We start from the raw sequence: 21,739 nt of genomic DNA on the forward strand, positions 1-21,739 counted from the left end.
TCCTTTTATTATGAACCCTACTGGTAAAAAAGAATCCAATACAAAAAATAGCATTTTATAAATGTGCGGATTTTGTCCGAATAAATATATGTATATTTTTTTTTTTATTGCTTTCATTTCATTGGCTGTTTGGCTGCAAGCTACACAATAAGATTAACAAGTGTCAGATACAAGACTTTCGGTCGACAGCGCAGTGGGGTGTCCGAATAAAAGGGTTTGGGTTCAAGCACGAGACTGAATCAGACAGGGAGGCCAAGGTGCACGTACGTGATTATATGTGACAACACAATAGTTTGTGAAGCAGCACTTTAAACGGCCACATTGGGTTTGCGGAGTGGATCGAGAGCGGGGCCCTAGTTGATGTCGCAGCTGTGTGGGTGTTTGTGCTTTTGTCGAGTGAGAAGTGTTGTTTTGGCCACAAACTCTCCACCACAAACACAAGCTATTGTTTCCCAAGTGACGCTTTTGTGTTTTTATGAAATAGCTGCACAAAAGGAAGCCCACTCATTGCCATGGTTGTTGTTGTTTCAGCGCGATTGTTTTGCCCCACCATGTTTAGGGCGAGCTGTGGAGTTATACTTTCTTTGTGTGTGTGTGTGTGTGTGTCTGTGTGCGTCATGTGCTCTCCAAGTAGCGCCTGGAGGCTGTCATTGAAGCCCTGTTACTTACAATTGAACGCCATCGCAGGGTCATTCCCAGGAGAACCTCCTACTGAATCGATCCCTTTACTTATGTTTAAGACAAATCAATAGATCTTATTACCCCCCCAGCGCTCGATTTAACTCTCCATCCTTTGCTCTTCCTCTGCAGCTGTACACTTAAATCTTCACAGTTTAAATCACAATTTCTCCAAATAATTTTCTCATTATTCACTAAACCCCTTCAGTTTTTTTTTCAATTTATTTCTACTAAGTAACACACAGACTCCTCCATCGTTGTGAAGTGGTTGTTCAGTGAGGCGTCTGTGTTTATTGCTGGAAGTAGAAGAAAGCCAGGAATAAATAGAGGGTGGATTTGGAGCAGGGGGCTGGGTCGCCGAGGGAGGGGAGGATGTTGTTGTAAGTGTTCTGGCTTTATCAGTGAGCCGACAGAAACCCGACCGAAGCAGCGCTAATGCTCCCAAAATTACTGCACACTTTTATCTCCCCCCACAGATCAGGGCCGGAGCGAGGGAACCTGGTGTGTTTAAAGGCAAACAATGCTCCACCCATGCTGTACTGCATGTGTGTGTATGTGCCTGGGTGTGTTGGTATGTACGTGTGCATGCTTGCATGCGTGTTCATGTTTGTGATCCTGTGTGTGTGTTTATCTGAGGAAGTCTCTCATTTCCTTCAAAGGCTTATCTGCAATTTTTTTAGAGAAGAGGACTTTTCTTGTTCTTTCTTGTATTGATTGGAATGCGTGTAGGGTTGAATTCACTTGTGTGTGTGTGTGTGTGTGTGTGTGTGTGTGTGTGTGTTTGCCTGTCCAAACGTGTGCGAGTATCTAGAGACCGAGCAATCACATGGCTGTATATTAACCAAATGAATCTTAAACCCCATTTGACATTTTAATAGAGATCAATATTACATCTGGTAATGGAACATTGAAAATCCATAAACGGCTCCCATTACTTCCATGATTAACTGCATTGATTATATCAGTATTGCATATCTTTATTGACCAAAGTGTTCATCTCACTCCATATTTCCGGTGGTTTATAATCATTTGCAACATATTTTCAGTCTTTGCACTTTCACAACTTGTTTATATATTAATAGCGTCAGCAAACATTGATTTATTGCCCACGTCACTGAGAGTTTGATGGATGCCGGGCTGTGGGAGCAGGGTATTTTTGTAGTGATGGATGAACAACATGTTGCTCGGGGGCAGGAAGGTGAAAGAATGCAGTGAAATAGATGCTGTGACGTCACTGACTGAGGTGTGGTCAGACCTGAGAACAGCCTAAGGTACTTACACGCAGATACAAAACCACATGTAGATATGAGTTATGAGTTAATTAAAAGAGAAATATTTAAAGATATCCAGGCACATTTAATTTGAATAATTCGCTTAAGATTAAAATCCATCCATCCATCCATCTTTTTAAGGGCAGCAGGTTACATCCAAGGGCAGTGTGCTGCTTCAACAGGAAAATAACCTCTTTGTGTTAGTATTGCACTCATCATAAGGTTGTGGAACACTCATATTAATGGTTCAGTGTGTAAGATTTGGGTGCATGGGATCTATTGGCATAAATTGAATATATAATAATCCAAGTGTTGTTTTCACTAGTGTCTTTCATCTAAATTGTACAAATTGTGGTTTTCTTTACAGCAGAGGTCAGGATTTTGACTTTCACTCAAAATGGCTTGACCCTTTTGGTAAAGGTCCTGATATGGGTCGAGTTAAGGTTGGGTAAACATTGTTGTTTGGGTTAAAATGACTAAACAACAATGTCAAGAAAAATGATCATGCTTCACCAAAACAAACTGACTCTCTGCTAGAAATCCTTTTCCTTATAGAAGTAATTCCACTTGCCTCATGTCAGTTATAGCTGATTAGCCTTTTAAGCTATGGTCCTTCTTTGACACTCTCACCACTCATAGATTACCCACTTCCTCGGTTACGGCTTCATCACTGACAGTACTCGGAGTCTTCGATGGCCGATCCGTCACATGTGCCGTGTATCATTTGATTTATGGTTCGATCCCCTCAGGGGCGTCGCCCCTCTGGCATCCATTTGTGTGATTGTGAATGATTTCTTCACACCGCACTGGTGACGTCCTCCCGTGGGGTGCTGTGACGAACGGAGGCCTGATCATACAGTTGAAGTAAAAATATCTCTTAAATCTTTTGTCGAAAAATAACTCTAATACATCATGGTAAGTGGTCTGCCCTTACATAGCACTTTTCTCAACCACTTACAGTACAAGCTGCATTCATGTATTCCAACAGAGCTTTTCTCTATCACATCAGTTACACTCACATCACAGCTGCCGGTGGCGATCTGGGGTCCTTCAGGTTGGCGGACGACCCTGTAGCTACCACTACCACAGCCGCCTGCCTGAATGTTTTACAAAATGTTCCATATATAAACCCAATGCGTTAGTCTCCTTTTGTCGGAAGAATATTCATGAGCATTGGAATTGGTATCAAACTTTTCATTCATCTTCTCTTAACCCTAGGACACTAACGTACAATTAGTAACACCATCACTAACGCCGGGTACATTTTACCCGATATAATATACCCGATAACAAATACTTCTCATCAAAATATATTAATGTACAGCAATACATGGCATGTTGAAGTACTCTTCTTTTATATTCCCCTATACAACATTTCATAAAACGAAAAAAAGGTATCATAGAAGGCTCTAGAAAAAGAGTTAGGAAGTTGTTCTTCGGTCCAGCCTTTCCTGGGACAGTCTCCCTGCATAATTTACAACTTATATTATATTCAACTAATATTTTACCCTCTTTAACTAGGTTAAAATTACCCGAACACGTGCCTATTGAAAAAACCAGGGATGGGAGCAGGGAAACTAGCCGACCTTCTATGACGTCAGTGAGCAGCATGAAGCTACCTAAGGACCCACGCCACTCAGACAGCAGCAACCCAATGAAAATCATATTACCAAACTCGCTCGGTAAAAAACACCCGAGTTTAGTGTTCTAGGGTTAAAAGTGAAAAAAAAAGTACAAGTGACCTGCAGGGAAGTGAAGACCGGCTGCAGGACCCAGTCCACAGAAACCTGAAGCTGCTCCACCGCTGCTGCACAAAGAGCTGTTCACCTGTTTACTACAGATTTCAGTGGAGCTCAACTCAGAATACACAGATCCTTGAACTGGAAAATCATTGTGATCGACATTGTGACCTCTGCTGGTGAGTCCCAGCTCCCACTGCTACAGAGAATTGGTCGCCTGTTCATTAATAATGAACCTATCACATGTTTAAGTCGCACCAAATCCAACACTGCACTTCCTCACGGCCTTTACGGTAGACGCTCTGAAACCTTTGACTTGTTTTAGTAGAGTCAATGTTCAATGACTTCAAACGGGGCACCGGCTGAAAGGGTTGGTGTTTAGAGATGATAATTTCAGGACCAGGCTGAGAGCAGATTGGGGAAATCTACGCTCAGTGCCGCTCCATCAGGCAGGATGAATATTCAACAGGCGCCAAAACATGGAAAGTGCACACACACGCTGTCATGATTTCAACACACTCTCCTGTGCCACCTCTCCCCTTCTCCTCGCTGTCTGACACAGTGCATTTGGTGAATTTATTTCACTGCTGCTCTTTCTGGCTGCGGTTGCTGCTGCTGCTGCTATTTCTCCCCGTCCCCCCCCGCCCCCCCTTTTCCTCCCAGTATAATAGCTGGATAAGCCAGTCTGAGTTAAAAAAGGAAATAATTGTTCTGGGTGACAATGCAGTACATAATGTCAGGCCGGCACAACCCTCTGCCTTTATGCCACGTCGAGGGAGATGGCTTTAAATGGCATCAAAGAGGTTTAAACTGGATTAGAAGGCCTCCAATCTGAAATGTGCAAAGTGTGGATGCCTCTTTTTTTTCTTACCAGAGAAATGCAGCCCCCTCCACCTATGTGTGTAAACGTACAGTTTGAATAAAATGCACATTGATGTCAAAGGACAGGTCTTTCTGTCGCTGAGGTTCTCCTGTGGTTGAGTTTGCGACCTTGCTCACATCTTCATTAGGATTCAGTCATTGCTTCAGACTCACTGCTGTGGCGTCAGCAACCAGATCCCGTGGGATCTCCTCGCCAGACCCTGACTCATTCTTCCTCGGCTACATCACACTGCCTCATTAATACACAACAAAATGCTGCCCTCCTACATTTGCTCTGGCCAAATAGCTGCTGCTATTTTAAGGCGAGCGGCTCCAGTCAATAAACTGTCAAATCGGCCACAAATTCAAGGTTGAGCCTGTGGCATCTTTTCATTCCGTTCCAAAAAAGGCTGCTTCGGGAATGAGACACATTTCTATGCCCACACACTGATCTTCGTTTCACTGTAAAATCTGTGACATCTAAGTTGAACAGTGGCATGCTAATTTCACATTTACAGCTGTGGGACCTGTCACTGCAATCATGAGTTTGGAATCACTTAAAAATGTTTTCTTGAGTGTCGGACAGGATCGGACTTGTGAATGTGTGCTGTGATGTACTGTGCTGTGCTGTGCTGTGCTGTGCTGTGCTGTGCTGTGTGTGTGTGTGTGTGTGTGTGTGTGTGTGTGTGTGTGTGTGTGGGTGTGTGTGTGTGGAAGCTGGGTGTTCACAGTCCTGTCTTTTAGCAAATGCTGGAGATTCTGCTGCTGTTTCATTATTGCACACTGAAAACACACTGAAGAGGGCAAAGGGAGTGTGTTTAGTTTTTTTTTTTCCATTTATAAGACATTATTAAAAGTCGAGCTTGGAGGCAAACTTGTTTCAAACTGGGGATAAGAATAACGGAAGTGGACATACAGAGGCTCTGAGCTCAGAATGGTCTGTGGGTAGTGAAGCAGTGTTTCAAACTAGGAGAACTGGCAACGATGGGGATGAGCTGGTCTTGATATACTGTTTACTGGTTTGGAGAGGTGATATAGGTAGATGAGATGCAGGTGAGTCGGCCCCTGTTCTAATGCCTATATGGAATCATTTGCACTTGATGTCTTCATGAGGCAGGACTTTGGTTTTAAATCCTGTTAGGAGGGACTGTTTAGTTTATGTCTGGGTTTGTGTGTGCGTGTGTGTTTGTGTCAGTCGGTGTGTGTGTGTGTGTGTGTGTGTGTGTGTGTTTGTGTTAGTGTGTGTGTGTATGTGTGTGCGTGCTTGTGGGTGCGCGCTAACAGCCTCTAAATGCTGACTTGTACAGTGTGAGCACAGAAGTTGCACATTTGCACATTCTGTGGGCTCAGACTGTCTGTCTGCTGATCTCTTTGTGTCTAAAGTTTTTGGTATTTGACCTTATTTGTTGGGTTTAAAGTTTTGAGGTAGCTGATCTGCAGTCAGTATTTCAGGAATCATTGTGTGTCTGGTAGGCAGTCTCTGCTCCTTGATGTTAACCAACTTAAACCATCTGCTGGTAATGCTCACACTATACTTTTTGGTGTTGTCAGGTGCCTTTATACCTGTGGAGGCTCATCAGTAGTCTATTAATCTAAAGTACCATATAGTGTATATTAAGTGTGCATTCTTGTTCTACCCGGAAAGTCCCATCTCCTGAGTTTTGAAGCTGTCCTTCCGGTTCCAGTGAGTTTATGTGCTTTGAATGTGTTAAAAAAAAAATGGACAAGACCTGTTGTATATATTGTTTAAATCATTTTGCCAAATAGTCATACACCACATGAGTACGTAATAACTATATATGTGTAGACTCATCACTAGTCTATTAATATACAGTACTATATAGTGTATATTAAGTGTGCATTATTGCTCTCCTCGGAAAGTCCCATTTTCTGAGTTTTGAAGCTGCTAACCCTAACCCTAAGACCTGTTGTATATATTGTTTAAATCATTTTGCCAAATAGTCATACACCACATGAGTACACAATAACTATATATGTGTAGACTGCTGAATATATGAACTGGAAATGGGTTTCCCAGAGTGAGAACATGTTTGAGTCTATCCAACCTTCAACAGTATAAGCCAATCCTTCTCTTTCTCTCTCTCTCTCTCTCTCTCTCTCTCTCTCTCTCTCTCTCTCTCTCTCCAGAAAACAGAGGACCACTTAACGTTCCTGATCACGGTGCCGGCCGCTCTCTTCCTCTTCCTGTCCATCTTCATCCTGGTCTGCATCGAGTCGGTCTTCAAGCGGATGCTCCGCCTCTTCTCTATTCTCATATGGGCCTGTCTGGTCACCATGGGTTACCTGTTCATGTTCTCAGGAGGGATACTCAGTCCGTGGGACCAGGTAGATGAATAAGCTTGTTTTAATGTTTGTGTATCTGGATGCATGTGTCTAACATAATACACAGTTGTACCTATGGGCCTGGTTGTGACTGGTTCTGGTTGCACATGTGTGGGTCTGCCGCCAGTTCAGTCCTCTAAGCTCCACCCCCCTCAGTTTCTGTTGCTGTAACTCTCTAGTTAGCAGTTCTGTTAACTAAAAGCTAATGTTGGTAATCCTGGAACGATAACCTAGCAAGAGCAGGTTACAGCTTGGAAAATATGCAACTGATACATCCCACCCCTCTCACAGCTACACCCCCAAAACAAAGACACTGCCTGTTATTCTTTTTTTTCCAGAAGACTTAATAAACGTATGGCTCTCTGGACATGGAGAACGTCTCTAACCCTAACCCTATTTCCTGGACCTGTCCATTTATTCTGATTCGCATCAATTCTGAAAAAGTTCTCTCTTGACCCATACCGCATTCGTGGTTAACCGCTCAGTCGTTTTTGTGCAACCCCGCTAACTAACAAACAGGAAATGAGAACATAAGCTCCTTGGCGGAGGAGTCTGTTGCTTTTACCACAAATACGCTGTTAAGTCCTCCACCCAGCCACTGGGGGGGGGGGGGGAATCAAGATGTTGTCACTGGCATTAAACAGCTGGTCCCAAAATACTCCATAAATGTTTTTTAATATGATATGATCACTTGATTGGCAAGTTCATTTTAGAAAGATAAATGTCTAGGTTTTAATCATATTATGGGGACCAAAAAGTGTTTAAACAGTTTAAAATATAGAGACTTATGGGTAAAAGTGTGACACCCCATAATCTTTACATTTCAAGGTAAAGATATGTTGTAATTTTAGGGTTAGTGAAATAGTTCCCCCCCCCCCAGGAAATGAGCGTAAGTCACTGTACGTAGTCCTAGATACAAAACTGTGTCTGTGTCTGTGTGTGTGCGTGTGCGCAGGTGAGAGTGCAGAATTAATTCCACATGTGACAAGTGTTAATGAGGCCTGATGAGAGCTGGAGGTGAACAGATCAGCAGACAGTCACATTCGTTTTCGGTGCCAGACTCCTGCTCTCTCTTTGTCTCAGGAATCCTATTTTCTCATGCTAACGCCCTGTCTCCCCCTATTCATCAAATCCCATTTTTCTCTCCACCTGCCTCCTCTCTCCCCGCCGCCCCCCCCTCCCCCCTCCCTCTACCCCACCATGCCCAAATTTCCTCTCTTCCCTCTTTCCTCCCCCTTCCCATCCGCTCTGGCTCCTTGGGGATGGAGATATTTTTATCATCAGCCACCTGTGAGAGCATATCTATCTCTGTATCTTTCTATTTTTCCATCTATCTCTCCCTCTATTTATCACTATTTATCTCTATATCTATTTATGTCTATCTATCTCTCTATCTATATCTTAATCTCCATCCATCCATCTCTATCTGTCTTGTTTATATCGCTCTATCTGTCTCTTTATATACTCTATGTATCTCTATCTCACCTTATCTTTGTATCTTTACATGTCTATATATCTTCATATCTCTATTTATATCCATCCATCCGACCATCTCCTCTGTTTTTCTGGCAGACAGGCAGAAAGGAAATTTGTGGGAGGGCAGCGATGTGGTGAAGAGAAAGCAGGGTGCTCTCGGTGGGTTGGATTGATCGGGATTACCGAGAACACAGCACGTCTGACAGAGCACACAGAGCTAATGGCAGTGAAGTCCCAAAAACAGCCAGGCACAGATGAGCAGAGAGAGGGAGAGGAGAGAGAGAGAGAGAGAGAGAGAGAGAGAGAGAGAGAGAGAGAGAGAGAGAGAGAGAGAGAGAGAGAGACCGAAGCTGTTGCTCTGCTCCGCCATTCACTTTCAACCCGTCATGTTTGCCCCCTCACACAGACGCACACACACACACACACATATGTAGCCCAGACGCAGTCCCAGATGTGTCTGTCACCATCCAGCAGTAATATCCCATCAGACTGGGCTGTATTTGATTTCGGGGAAGGCCACGGCTCTCTCCAGAGAAGAGATTGAACATGGCTGCCACACCTGGTACCCAACCATCGGTATACCGTGTGTCCTTTGTGTGAGCGTGTGGTGTGTTGCCAGCCAGTTGCAAAACAAACAAGGGTTCTCGCATCCAAACACGCTTCCGAGCTGCTGATCAGCTCATCACTGCTTAAGTGAGCGGAGAGCGTATTAAGTGTAATCAAGCGATTCGTGGTGAACAGAAGAAAAAAGGAGAAAAAGGGCGATCGAAGAAGCTAAAGTGAGATGATGGCTGCAGCTCCCACGTGGAGGTGTTTGAGGGTGTATTGGGATTCTGGCAGGAGTGCTGTAGAGATGGAGTGTGTCTGGCTGCCTGCATCGCTAACAGCAGCAGGTGACACACATGAAATTGGACTGCCATTCTCAATTCAGACCGCCATCCAAACAGACCAGACGTCACGCACTCCAAGTGCCATGTGTCCACCCTGCCTCTCTCAGAGTTTGGAGCTCAGGGTTGTGGTAAAATAAACAGGATCGAAGAAAGGCCGACGTCAGCGCCCTTCCCTATGTTGTTTCCCGTAGCAACACAAAGTCTGAGCCTCAACAAACAACTCTCCTCTGTTATCCATGCTCAGGTCTTCTCTTGGAAGGAGCTCGGTCAACCGATCAATCACCTATAACCAATGTTCCAACTCATGTCTTTGCTTGATAAAACATTACATGTTAGAGGTAGAAGTAATATCTTCACCAAATTCTGCAAATAATGTGTACAATAAAGAAGCATGTGAAGAGCTTTTCCTGGCCAAACAAGAGTGAGAAACATATGGGATACGTATCACACCATATACTGAAACTGAAAACAAAGGCTTTGAATCGTTGAAAGCTTTAAATCAAATAAAAAATGTTCCACGTGATTGAAACTAAGTTTTGAAGCCTCACATTGTTTTGATGGGCTGATTAAAAAAATTGCTTCAAAACTTATTTTGTTTTTGACTTTTCCTCTTTCAAAACCACGTCTTTCCCTCTGTTACTCCAACACAAGTTTGCCTCTGTTCTCCCAGTGCATCACTTTGTTTTCCATTTCAAACCTTCAAATGATGCATGGATCTGAAAACTAGTGCACATGTGTTGGGAAAAAAAGTTTTGAATGGCCAAATCTTTATTTGGAAACTTTGCTGAAGTACACCTGCATCGCTGTTGCAGTCTGTTATTTCAGAGTTGAGGCTACAAAAACTCTTCGGAGATTTGCCCTAACAAATTTTACAGCGTTGTCTTGACCCAGCGTTTAATGGAGGCAGGGGCATTTGCTCCGGACCTATTGTTTGCTCTCTGATGAAACCTTTATGTATACAGTCTATGGTTGAAACACAGTCCAATTACATGTCACATTCTATTTTCAGCTGCAGTGAATAAGAAAAATTCTAATCCAAAATATTTGCAGACATTTGTTCTTTTTACAGTCTGTCAAAGCATTATCAGAGGCTTCAAAACTTAGTTTCAGTTATACAATACCTTTTTAGTTAGATGTCGAGCTTCCAAACACCAAGTTCCAACTTTTTAAAGCCTTTTTTCAGTTTCAGAATATGGCGTGATGTCTATCCGAAGGAAATTCAGCACAAAATGTATTTACTTGTCTTGTTATTCAAATCCTGTGTATCTGAGTACATGCCAGACACATCAAGGTCTTGGTGACAGCAGGATCGTCAGTTTGTTGTCAGAGAACACTTGTTTGTAAAAGTTGCCAGTCTCCTGATAGACACAGGAAATAAACAGACAGGCAGGAAGGTCAGAGTTCATCCAGCGTCCCAGTCGGAACCGTGACCCTCTCGTGCTGATCGCCACCGCAGCCACCATAACAGGAAGGGGTGGACTGACAGCAGGGGAAGTGGACAGGGACGGAGCGGGAGGTTAACATACAAGTTATCAATAAACACAGGAGGAGGGAACACGCGTCTCAGGAACCAGGGATAAAAAACACAGGTTCACAGTGTGTGAAGGCAGAGTGATGGACTGATGACTGATCATAGTAAACCTGCAGGAAACGACTTCTAAATATATTCCACAGTCAAGTGCCACAAAGACTTTTATTTATTCCCATGTGAAAGAAAGGCATCTTGGGTACTGTTGCATCAGAGAAAGAGGGTTCCTGGTTTGAATCCCGGTTTGGGTTATCCCTGTGATGGACCTGTCCAGTGTGTAGCCCACCTCTTGCTCACTGTGAGCTGGGATTGGCTCAGACTCCCCCTGTGGACCTCAAAGAATAAGCAGTTTAGATACTAGACGCATGATTTATTGTATCTGTTGTTGTTTTTTCCAGCAGTTTATCCCATGATTTTGGTTTCTTTATTTTGTAAAACTAAGTGAGCAGCCCACTCACAATCATCTCATCATCCATCATAGGATCAACAGTTTATCTTTGGATATTTTTGTGGGGAAGAGTGGGCAGCCACCTCCAGACTCAACTCAATATTCTGTATTTAGAAAAAAAACAGCAGACAAAGACGGAAGATATAGAACAGAAATCTCTAGTCGCAGTCGTTTATTCCGTCTATATTTGGGCCCTGCTGTGTATGGTTAACCTGGGATGTTAAATCAGGTCATAAAAGGGAAAAATGTATTTAAAATTCGATAAATAACTGAATCTTGATGGCGTTGGAACTTTGCCTGCATATTCCTGCCAAAGAATTCATCAAATATTAATAACTGTCTGTCATTAACATTTAGCAAAGATTCGATGGTTTAAGTGTTGCGCTCTGACTGAAGATGTTCCCCTGTTTCCTACTTCCAGGTGTCTTTCTTCCTGTTCATCGTGTTTGTCGTTTACACCATGCTGCCTTTCTCCATGAGAGGGGCCATTATCGCCAGCGGCATCACCTGCCTGTCACACACTGTCACCCTCAGCATCTGTCTGGCCAACACCGTCCCAGCGCTGGAGCCTCTCGTCTGGCAGGTGAGTCAGATCATTTCAAAGCAACGTCTAAGTCAAACGGAAACATTGTGCTGTGGATGAAGCAGAGTAACGCCTCTGCTCTGAGTTTTCTTTGTTAATAATCGCCTTGATGCACTGTTTGCTGCAGCATGGAGGTTAGTGTCTCCAAATGAAATCGTTAAAGTTGTTCATTGCTCGATTACAAATCATGAGGTACAACATTTTTATAAGGTCTTGGGTTATGAAACAGTGAATGTGTCTTGTCTCATTGTGACACATCACATTCAGCAAAGTCTCCTGAGTCAAATGAACTGTATGTTACTCTACTCGGGGAACAGCTCTTCAAACACTGTCTCTATCTGAATGGACCCCTTGATACTGTCCCACAAAACAGAAACCTCATAATGTGGGAGCTGCTATTATTATTATTATTATTATTATTATTATTATTATTATTATTATTATTATTATTATTATTATTTAACACAACTGACCAAAAATCGAACAGTACTATCTATACATTTCAACTAAAATACAGAAACATGCCAGATAACACAAAGTAAATCTGATTTTGTATCACCTTTATGTCTGAGGCTAACACACACTCACACACAACCACACACACTCACACACACCCACACACACACACACACACACACACACACACACACACACTCCTTCTGATCGACCATCAAATAAACACACTGATAACACTCTAATCACTATGGTCTCTCGCTCTTCTTCTCAATCTTTCCCTCCCTCTCTCTCCCACACACGGTGGAAAAGCACATTAACAATAAAACATGCTCGAAGACGCTCATTGCCCTTGGATACGGCACCTAGGACAACCTATTGATATGCATGGCCACATTTTAAAGAGCTCCGGGTTGACACATTGGTGGAAGTGCACATTTGAAGAGTGTGCTCAGGCCTTGTTTTATGAGGTAGTAATGCAGGTTTAAGTGGAAGGAGGTAGATAGTGGGGAAATTATATGTGCAGTCGTATATGGAATGTGTTGCACCTCCCTAACGTTATTATCATACTGTATTCCTGTGTGTGTGTGTGTGTGTGTGTGTGTGCAGATCTTAGCCAATGTGATCATCTTCACATGTGGTAACCTGGCCGGGGCCTATCACAAGCATTTGATGGACCTGGCTCTGAAACAGACCTACCAAGATACCTGCAACTGCATCAAGTCGCCCATCAAACTGGAGTTTGAGAAGCACCAGCAGGTACATCTTTACCTTCATGGTGGGGATCTGAAATAACACGTGAGCGAAGTCTAATGTCATCAGATCCATTCTGTTAGGCCTGGACTCAAATGTTCCAACCATAGGTTCCAACACAAGACTACAACTCCTAGTGTCACGAACAATCTCCTTTAATCTTATATCTTTCTAATCTCAGTTCTTATACCTAACTCATTAGTGTCTCTGTGTACTCAGTATAATTAATCAGTTGTTTAGTCCAGTTCACCTCCAGCAGTGGAAATGTCTCTCTCTCATTCCATTAGTCTTGTTCAGACTCAAACAACTCACAGAAGGATTTCGAGGAAATGTTCATGATCCACTGAGGATGAAGTCGGATGATGCTCTGACTCTGTGGTGGGATACTTTACTTAATTATATTTAAGTTTAAGTACCATTTCCTGGTACGTTTCACTTTTACTCCTTATCTGTACTTTCATTTCCACTTTTTATGGTACATTCCCTTACATGTTCACACTGTTAAAAACATTTTTTTAACCAACAACGAGATCTGAGTCTCCGATCCAATCAGAGATGGCTCCAAGACTTAGCCATAAGGATTTAGAAGCTTAGTGAATTAGTGAATAGGCTTAACTCTGAAAGTACTTTTACTTTAATAAGTATATTTAAAAGCAAGTACTTGCTTGCTTTTACGCAAGTTGGAAAGCTTCTGTGTAACTTTTACTTTTACATTGTTTAATTATTTATTTGAACTTTTACTTAAGAAAATATTTGAGTACTTCCTCCTCCACTGCTCTGACCATTTGACTAGTGCCACCATGAGGTTTGCGTTGTTTGCTTCAGAGTGACATGACTCACCAGCTATTGGATGGATAGCTGAGACCTGGTACTAAGACTGATTGGCTGGAAAGACACATGGTCCGTATTGAGTCTGAATGAAAGAAAAATATTTTTGCCGTTTGGTGGCCACTCGTTTGTAATTGCTGTTGTCGGAGTGAAGCTTATTTTGTCAGATCTGCCCTGTACAAGATCAACACTCAAAATGTGAAATGTAAAGCCTGTGGTTAAGCTGCTAGCGTAGCTGTGGCCCTCTTGACTCTCTCTCTCTCTCTCTCTCTCTCTCTCTCTCTCTCGTCCAGCCACATACACTTGACGAGAGCCCAAATTAAATTCAGACTTATTCGGCTTTATTGCCAAAACATTTCCCTCCTCAGTTCTGTCAGGGATGAGGAGTTTGTAAGGCGATCATGTCTAAAGAGGCATTATGAAGTGACATTTACGTGACATTGGTTTCATTGCCCTGACATAAAGCATTCTTTCCAACCAGGAAAATGACTTGTAAAAGTTCACATTAATAGCTTGTGGTCGTCACAGTGAAGATAAGCCTAGATGTTTTTAGGTGTAACTTAAAAATGAAGAAACACATGATTTATTATTTATTTGTAGAAATATCACAAATTCCTGACATGTTGTGTATGTCCCTCCGCAGGTGAGGATAACAAATATATATATTGATTGATTTTTTTTTTACCACAAGTCTGTGAATATTTTGTGTTTGCTGTAGACAGTGGTTGAATAACTGAAAACATTTACCACAGCGACTATCTTCAAGTTGGATATGTCCCCTGCCATATGTTTGTCTACATTTGCAACAGTCTGTTTGTGGGTTTGTGTGTGCATGTGTGTGTTTGATGCTGACAAATGCCTCACTAAACACTAAATAAATATCATTCAGTAGCTGAATGCAGATCACTTAAGTTCATTAATCAAACACATGGTTAATGAAGCTCCGTCTCTTCAGGCTATTATACTCCCTCTGCGTGCTCACAGTCGAGTGTTCATATTGCTTCCCCGCTGAAGAAGTAAATAAATGCGGGTGGTGTGTGTTTCTATTTTTAGGGACGCTCCCCCCCCCATCCCCTCTCTCTACTTAATTTGCTGCTGTGTTTTAGGAAATGAGCCTGTGGTGTGTGAACAATGTAATGACCCTCTCTGCTGTGAGCTGCATTTATGAGTCACATCCCCTCAGGCAGCTATTCGCTCTCTCTATAACATGCACACACACACACCCACACTCGAGCCCACACACTCACGCACACACACACACACACGTATGCCACAATCACCCTCAAACATCCCTCCATCTACTGTGCACTGGGCTAAATTCAAGCGGGGACCCACAACTTACACAGTTGCACAACAGTTACGGGTGATGGATCTCGCATCTCTGGTTCTTTACTTTTCCGATAACCGACTATTGTATACGCTGACGTGCGTTGTTACATGTGGTAAAGAACAAGTCGACTTTCTAAAACAATGACAGCCACCTTCAAGCTCTTGAAGATGAAGCATCGTGGGGTTAATATTCAAAGGCCTCTCTGTAGAATAACAATTCTGCTACAACAATGCAGCCTTTCAATCCTTTAATCCATCCACTGGAGATGATATGGGGAAGATGTTGCAACCTGCCATGTACTTGTTGACTGGGGAAGATTCCTGCAGATGTGTGGAAGTACTACTTATCCTGCACACTGGAAGTTTATTTATTTTTTCCTATCTTTATTCAAGAGTGTGGTCTTTCAGTGTGAGAGCAGAACTTGTTGATTTCATGTTCAGACTTTGCGATTCTTTCACTCAAAACCCTGGCGCTCGCACTCTAAATGCCCCTGCTTGTGCTCAAACAGCGCTCCAGCTTCGATTCTTCTCCTTGCGCTCACGCTGCTTCTGTCCGTACTGAAACGTCTGCTCTCGTTTCTTATCGGTTGGGGAATTTTAACAGACTGGTTTGCACAAAAAAAAGTGAAAGTAAGTTTGCGAAATCAATACGTCCTGACTCTAACTGAAAGACCACACTCTTAAATAATGATATTAATATATTTCCAACCTTTGACTGAATTTGTGCGCTGCCTCTGGCGGTGGTTAAATTGCATTTTGGGAATTAATGATTGAATAAAATAATCATTAACAGGTGAATATCACAGTGAATGTTTCCTTAATGTTCACTTTAATCACCTCTGAATCATCTAATAGGCAAACTTAAAATCATGAACCGTGAATAAATGAAGAGAACACGTTCCATTGCTTTTCTCTGCCATGCTGCATTTAATAATGAAGATATTTTCTGTGCCTCAGTCGTTTCCTGTGCTCGGTGCCTGAAAATTAGCCCCGACTAATTAAGGGGATGGGGGGGGGGGATGTTAAATATCATCAGGAATATATATTTGGTTCATAAACTGGTATAAAGTGCAGATTTATATACATGAACACAATACTGCATTAATGTGTTCATGTGTATAGAGCCGCACTTTATACCAGTTCCGATCATGTCAAGACACTACTCTGCCCTCTCTGGCTTTTCATTCCTTCCCTTCTCCCCTCTCTGTCTGCAGGAGCGTTTACTTTTGTCCCTGCTGCCAGCTCACATAGCCAGAGTGATGAAAGACGAGATCATCCAGAGGCTGCAGGGACCCAACTTTGGCCGAACTGAGAGCACCAACAACTTCCACAACCTCTATGTGCAGCGGCACACCAATGTCAGGTTCGGTTCCTCCGCCTTTATCTGTACCTCTCCCCGCTCTAATCGCGGCGCTTCATTGCTCCTATACCATCTTGTCCTCCCCTTCTCCACTGCTCTTTCCTTGTCTTCTTTTGTCCTCCATGCTCTCTACCTACTCAACCTTTTGGATTTCACCTATACCCAATACTCCCCTCCCCATTATCTCCTCTGATTTCCCCTCATTTGCTTTCTCGTCATCTTCTCTTCACCCCAGCGCCTTGTTGTTTTTCCCTGGCATGGCCAAATTCAGGCTAATCCACCTTAATTGTACTCTGAGGTCACTTTGCCAAATGAAGAGAGGCCTGTGTTTTTTTGTTCTGGATTGAGAATTTCATACTGTGGGGGTTCATAAAAACAAGGCAGAGTACACAAATCCAGGCTTAGCACAAGAGTCTCTCTGGAGAATGTCCTCTAAAAACCTGTTTTCCATCACAGGAGAAACAGAGTGTCTCTGTTAAGTGGGCCTCAGGTGTGCGTGTGACAGTGCATGTGTGTCCGTGTGTGTGTCCTCAGGCTGATCTGCCTATTATCCCTCCAATAATAACAGATTCTCACATGGCCCAGCTCACAGTGAAGAGGGCAATCCACCCAGAACAAAAGAAATGACACTCAAGGACAGGTGGCTGTGTGGCTCTGCTCGGCTCTTCCTACTCATACTATTCAGATAGAGAGTCTCCAGTTCTCCAGTTCAGGGTTCTGTGTACTAAGTCGAGCTTCAGTGAACCTTGAACATACAGGTGAACAGCTCTCAGTGCAGCAGTGGTGGAGCAGCTTCAGGGTTCTGAGGACTGAAAAACTGCAACTAGCATCACAACAGGATGAACAAACAGCCCATTCCAAACATACGTGCACTGCACTAGTGTCTTTAATGGATACGTCAGCTTAAAAACTATATTTTTTCAAGTTTAACAAATCAATGAGATAGTCTTCAGTATACCAGAAAACCAGATTTGGTTCATGTCCAGATAAGTTAGCTACACTACCAGCGCAATGATTTGTGCTATATTATTTCCACGAGACCATGAGTACTGATTTGCCAAGGCCAAACACGTCCCTCAGTTGCCCTCAATGCTTTATAGCCACCACCGTAGTAAAAGTACTCAATAAAACCCCAATGGTTTTATAGAGAACAATACTGTATTCAAGTTAATTCAAAGCAATTACATCAAGTACGTCAAATCCTCCACACCCATGATGCTCTGCTAATAAAGTGCCCCCCATGGCTGATAAACGTTATGCCTCTCCCACTAGAGGACAATGGAAATCTAGGTATGCAATGAATTGTTTCATTCTATGCTGTTGTGTTATTCAGCGGAGTGTCATTAACTGTCCTGTTTGTTGGTTCTTCTTGTTCTCTGCAGCATTCTGTATGCCGACATTGTGGGCTTCACCCGGCTGGCCAGTGACTGCTCGCCAGGTGAACTGGTGCATATGCTGAATGAACTGTTCGGCAAGTTTGACCAGATTGCAAAGGTAAGCTCAAGGCAACTTCATTTATGCGGTTCCCAGCAGAAATTTATGAGACAGTGGGGAAAGTAAGAATCCCGAATGTTTAGGCCGTTAGAGGACGGTCATAAGTTTTCAGTCCAGGGTTGACCAATCTCTCAGGAAATAATATTTGATCATAACCCTGTAAAAATCCCTCTATGCTAAAGAAGTGTTTATTCATCTCTCTTGTGATGTCGGAGGCTGTACTTTGGTGCAGTCTTGTATTGGGTTGCAATATCCTGTTCATGAATGAGGTAGAGAAAATATTGGAATCACTCTCCAGAATAATGCACTTTAATACGGCCCCACCACGAGCTGCAGCCTCTGAGTAGAATGAAAAATTCAAGGAGACAAGAATTTCCCATTTAAACTTCATTAACTTAACCCCTTTCATTTCCAGTTTAAGGTTTTATTAAGAAGGTTACGGTCTTTGCGAGGCTCAGTCAGATTTCATTTATGGATCGTGGATAAATAAACCACTGGCCTTGGAAACCAAGCAACAAATATCCTTTAATATCTCGAGCAGTAGAGCCCAGCAAATAACTCCCATCCACGATTGCAACCCTGTCCGTCTGACGTCACTGTCTGATATTTTAATCAAGATGTCATTTGATTTAATGGAGAAATAAAGGATGGTAACGACGTCAAATATTGTGTTTTTCCTTTCTCGGGTTTGTGTCTTACATTTGAAATGCTCAAATTGGCTCAGTTACATGACAACCAGCAGGAGAGAACATGGTCCATGTTATTCTGTCAATCACATGAAGCATGACCTTGAAGTGGATGTGGTTTTCTGTCCGGCGGCTACAGTCGGCCTCCGTGCCGGACCTCCACAGAGGGTCCATGTGCGTGTTAACGGCTGCAGGTCGTAGCAGTGTGGGCTGGTCGGAGTGTATCTGGCGGTCCCGTGGGTTCTCAGCTTATCGGGTTCAAGCAGTTGAGTCAGGCTATCTCAGCTCTGTGTCCAGCAGCTCTGTCCTTCTGCCTGACGAAACCACAGTTACATAAACCCCGGTCCAGCGATGAGCAGTCACACATCCCACATGTGGAATAACAGCTAATGCGTTATGTGTGTGGGCGCAGGATTTTGGGCTCAATGGATGTGACTGTGTCGATGTGAGGTTTCTGCGGAGGTGAAGAGCATGAAAAATGTCATTCTTTAAATAAAGCACTTAACCATAGCTAATTATGGTCCTGGATCAGAAAGTTTTAAAGGTACATTTCTGCCATCATCCCCTCTTTTTTCTTTCTCTATCTCAGGAAAACGAGTGCATGCGAATCAAGATCCTTGGAGATTGTTACTACTGTGTGTCTGGTCTGCCTGAGTCTCTGCCTCACCACGCCAGGAACTGTGTGAAGATGGGCCTGGATATGTGTGAGGCCATCAAGTAAAATACCAGCTCTCCCCCTCTCTCTCTCTCTCTCTCTCTCTCTCTCTCTCTCTCTCTCTCTCTCTCTCTCTCTCTCTCTCTCTCTCTCTCTCTCTCTCTCTCTCTCCCTCAAACAAACACAACCAGAAACACAAACAAACACATGCCTGTCAGACAGATTGAGCAGAAGGAATGCCAGACTTGATTTCAGCTCTGTTTGAATTCCAGAGTAAACACAATGTGGATGCAATATGATAAGCCTACTGACAGACCAAATAAATAATTCAAACAAACGAGAATGCCACTCAGCAGAGTATGAGCTTTCGCTAAGGCCCGGCAGTCCCCTTAAATTCAGTCAAGCTTCACCAAATACCACTTACTCATAGATACTAGTCCCCTTAATGTGCCAGATTTTTTTTACCAAGATCCATGAAATGTTGTAAGATGTCTTATCTTTAAGAAATACCTTAATCCGCACCAAAATGTATCTATATTAATATTTTTCCCAGACCCATACTGCATCCTCCCAGCACGTTTCGTGGAAATATTTGCAGTAGTTCTACAGATTTAAATCTCTAAACTGTCTGTTATGTTGACTTGCCAGCTCCGAACTTTCAATCAAAATCAGACCCGATTTTTTACCCTGACGAGATAAATTTATTGAGGAAACAGTGAATCGTGACACATGCCGCAAATCAATGGTTTCTGGGATCAATGGTGAAGACCAATCTTAACATGGTAATCTAGACGTACAAAACTATCTTTACTACTAAAATCACAGATGTTTAACATGTTGATAATTACACATATCAAAAAACTCATAATCTGACTTTTTTAATTTTACATAAACAATATACAATGTGTGAATTATTGTGAGTTACGGGGTTTTCAAGCTTACACTGTCCAGTGTTTATGCTAAGCTAGGCTAACTATGCTTAATACTTTGTTTGTGATTGATCTCACTGTCGGAGAGAAAGTGAAGCATACGTTTCAAAATGTTGAACTAAGTATTTGTTATACATATAATAATAATTATATTAATGAAAGGGAGATGTGTTCTGCATCTCACATACAATGAGATCAAAAACATAATTCACATTCGCTTTTCTGCTAAATCTCCCTCTTTTCTAAATTACAAACAAGAGAACAAGTCTTTTGCCGCACCTTTCATTTTTTGGACCAGACAAACATTTACCAGAGAAAAGTACAAATTAAATCCAGTGTTTAATGACTTCTCCTTCTCCTGTTCTCTTCACAGGAAGGTCCGAGATGCCACTGGGGTCGATATCAACATGCGTGTTGGTGTTCATTCCGGGAACGTCCTCTGTGGTGTGATTGGCCTCCGGAAGTGGCAGTACGATGTGTGGTCACATGATGTAACGCTAGCCAATCATATGGAGGCAGGAGGTGTGCCGGGGTGAGATATGATCAATAACATAAAGGTCTGTGTGTGAACGTTAACGTGGCTCCAGAGGAGAATATATATACGTATATAGTTTAAGGAAAATATATAAATATATACATATATATAAATGTATATCTTTTCTCACCTCTATGAGAACTCAAAGCACTATTCACTCATTCACACCCACATTACTACAGTGCATCAATGTGCAGCACTTTCTCTTTCACACATCACTGTCAATTTTGGGTTCACTATCTTGCCCAAGGACACTTCAGTAGACTGGGATCGAAACGCAGACTCTCTGGTGAGTGAACCACCCGCTCTGTCTCCAGAGGTATCCGCTTGAGATATCTCTCCTTTTATTCTCAGTACTTAAATCAATTATCCCTCCTCATTTGACCACTCAGCTCTACGTGTATAGGTCCTTCATCCTCACACTGTAACAAGCAGGGGAGAAATTGGCTGGTGGTTCTGTGTGTGCTGCACTGATGATACATAAACTCTCCAGTGGCACCACATTGTCCCACTGGGCTGCTAATGGTTCGTCTGTTCTTATACTCGCTGAAAGGAATGGCAGCTGAAAAAACATATGCACTTCTCCATCCATCCATTTGCAGGGGTAGCAAACACACTTCGAAAGAGAGAATTGCAAGTCAGTGTCCATTAAGTCAGACAAAGTTTTTTAACCTGTCAACATCTATCCCGTGGTCCCCCGTCCTGTCTCGTGTTCAGGAGGGTCCACATCTCCTCAGTGACGTTGGAGCATCTGAAGGGCTCGTACAAGGTGGAGCCTGGAGAAGGACAGGTCCGAGACTTCTACCTGAAAGAGCATGGAGTGGTCACCTACCTGGTCATCAACCCTAAGGTCAGAAACCATCACTGACATGCTTCCATTTCGAGAAAATCATAGAAATA

At 42.8% G+C, this 21,739-nt stretch overlaps 1 protein-coding gene across 3 annotated transcripts in view; it reads left to right on the forward strand.

The window, feature by feature from the left end:
- adcy2b (adenylate cyclase 2b (brain)) overlaps window positions 1-21,739 on the forward strand; it is a 45,754-nt gene that overhangs the window by 2,308 nt on the left and 21,707 nt on the right. For 2 of the 3 annotated variants that reach the window (XM_053447392.1, XM_053447393.1), the window contains exons 2-9: window positions 6,698-6,895; window positions 11,656-11,817; window positions 12,880-13,029; window positions 16,395-16,543; window positions 17,923-18,034; window positions 19,310-19,437; window positions 20,678-20,836; window positions 21,557-21,689. In XM_053447392.1, coding sequence (XP_053303367.1) covers window positions 6,698-6,895; window positions 11,656-11,817; window positions 12,880-13,029; window positions 16,395-16,543; window positions 17,923-18,034; window positions 19,310-19,437; window positions 20,678-20,836; window positions 21,557-21,689 — 1,191 coding nt within the window. The remainder of the gene's footprint in view (window positions 1-6,697; window positions 6,896-11,655; window positions 11,818-12,879; window positions 13,030-16,394; window positions 16,544-17,922; window positions 18,035-19,309; window positions 19,438-20,677; window positions 20,837-21,556; window positions 21,690-21,739) is intronic. The other variant, XM_053447394.1, reaches the window with a different exon arrangement.

Source organism: Pleuronectes platessa, chromosome 18 (assembly GCF_947347685.1).
Source record: "Pleuronectes platessa chromosome 18, fPlePla1.1, whole genome shotgun sequence".
NCBI classification, from domain to species: Eukaryota; Metazoa; Chordata; class Actinopteri; order Pleuronectiformes; family Pleuronectidae; genus Pleuronectes; species Pleuronectes platessa.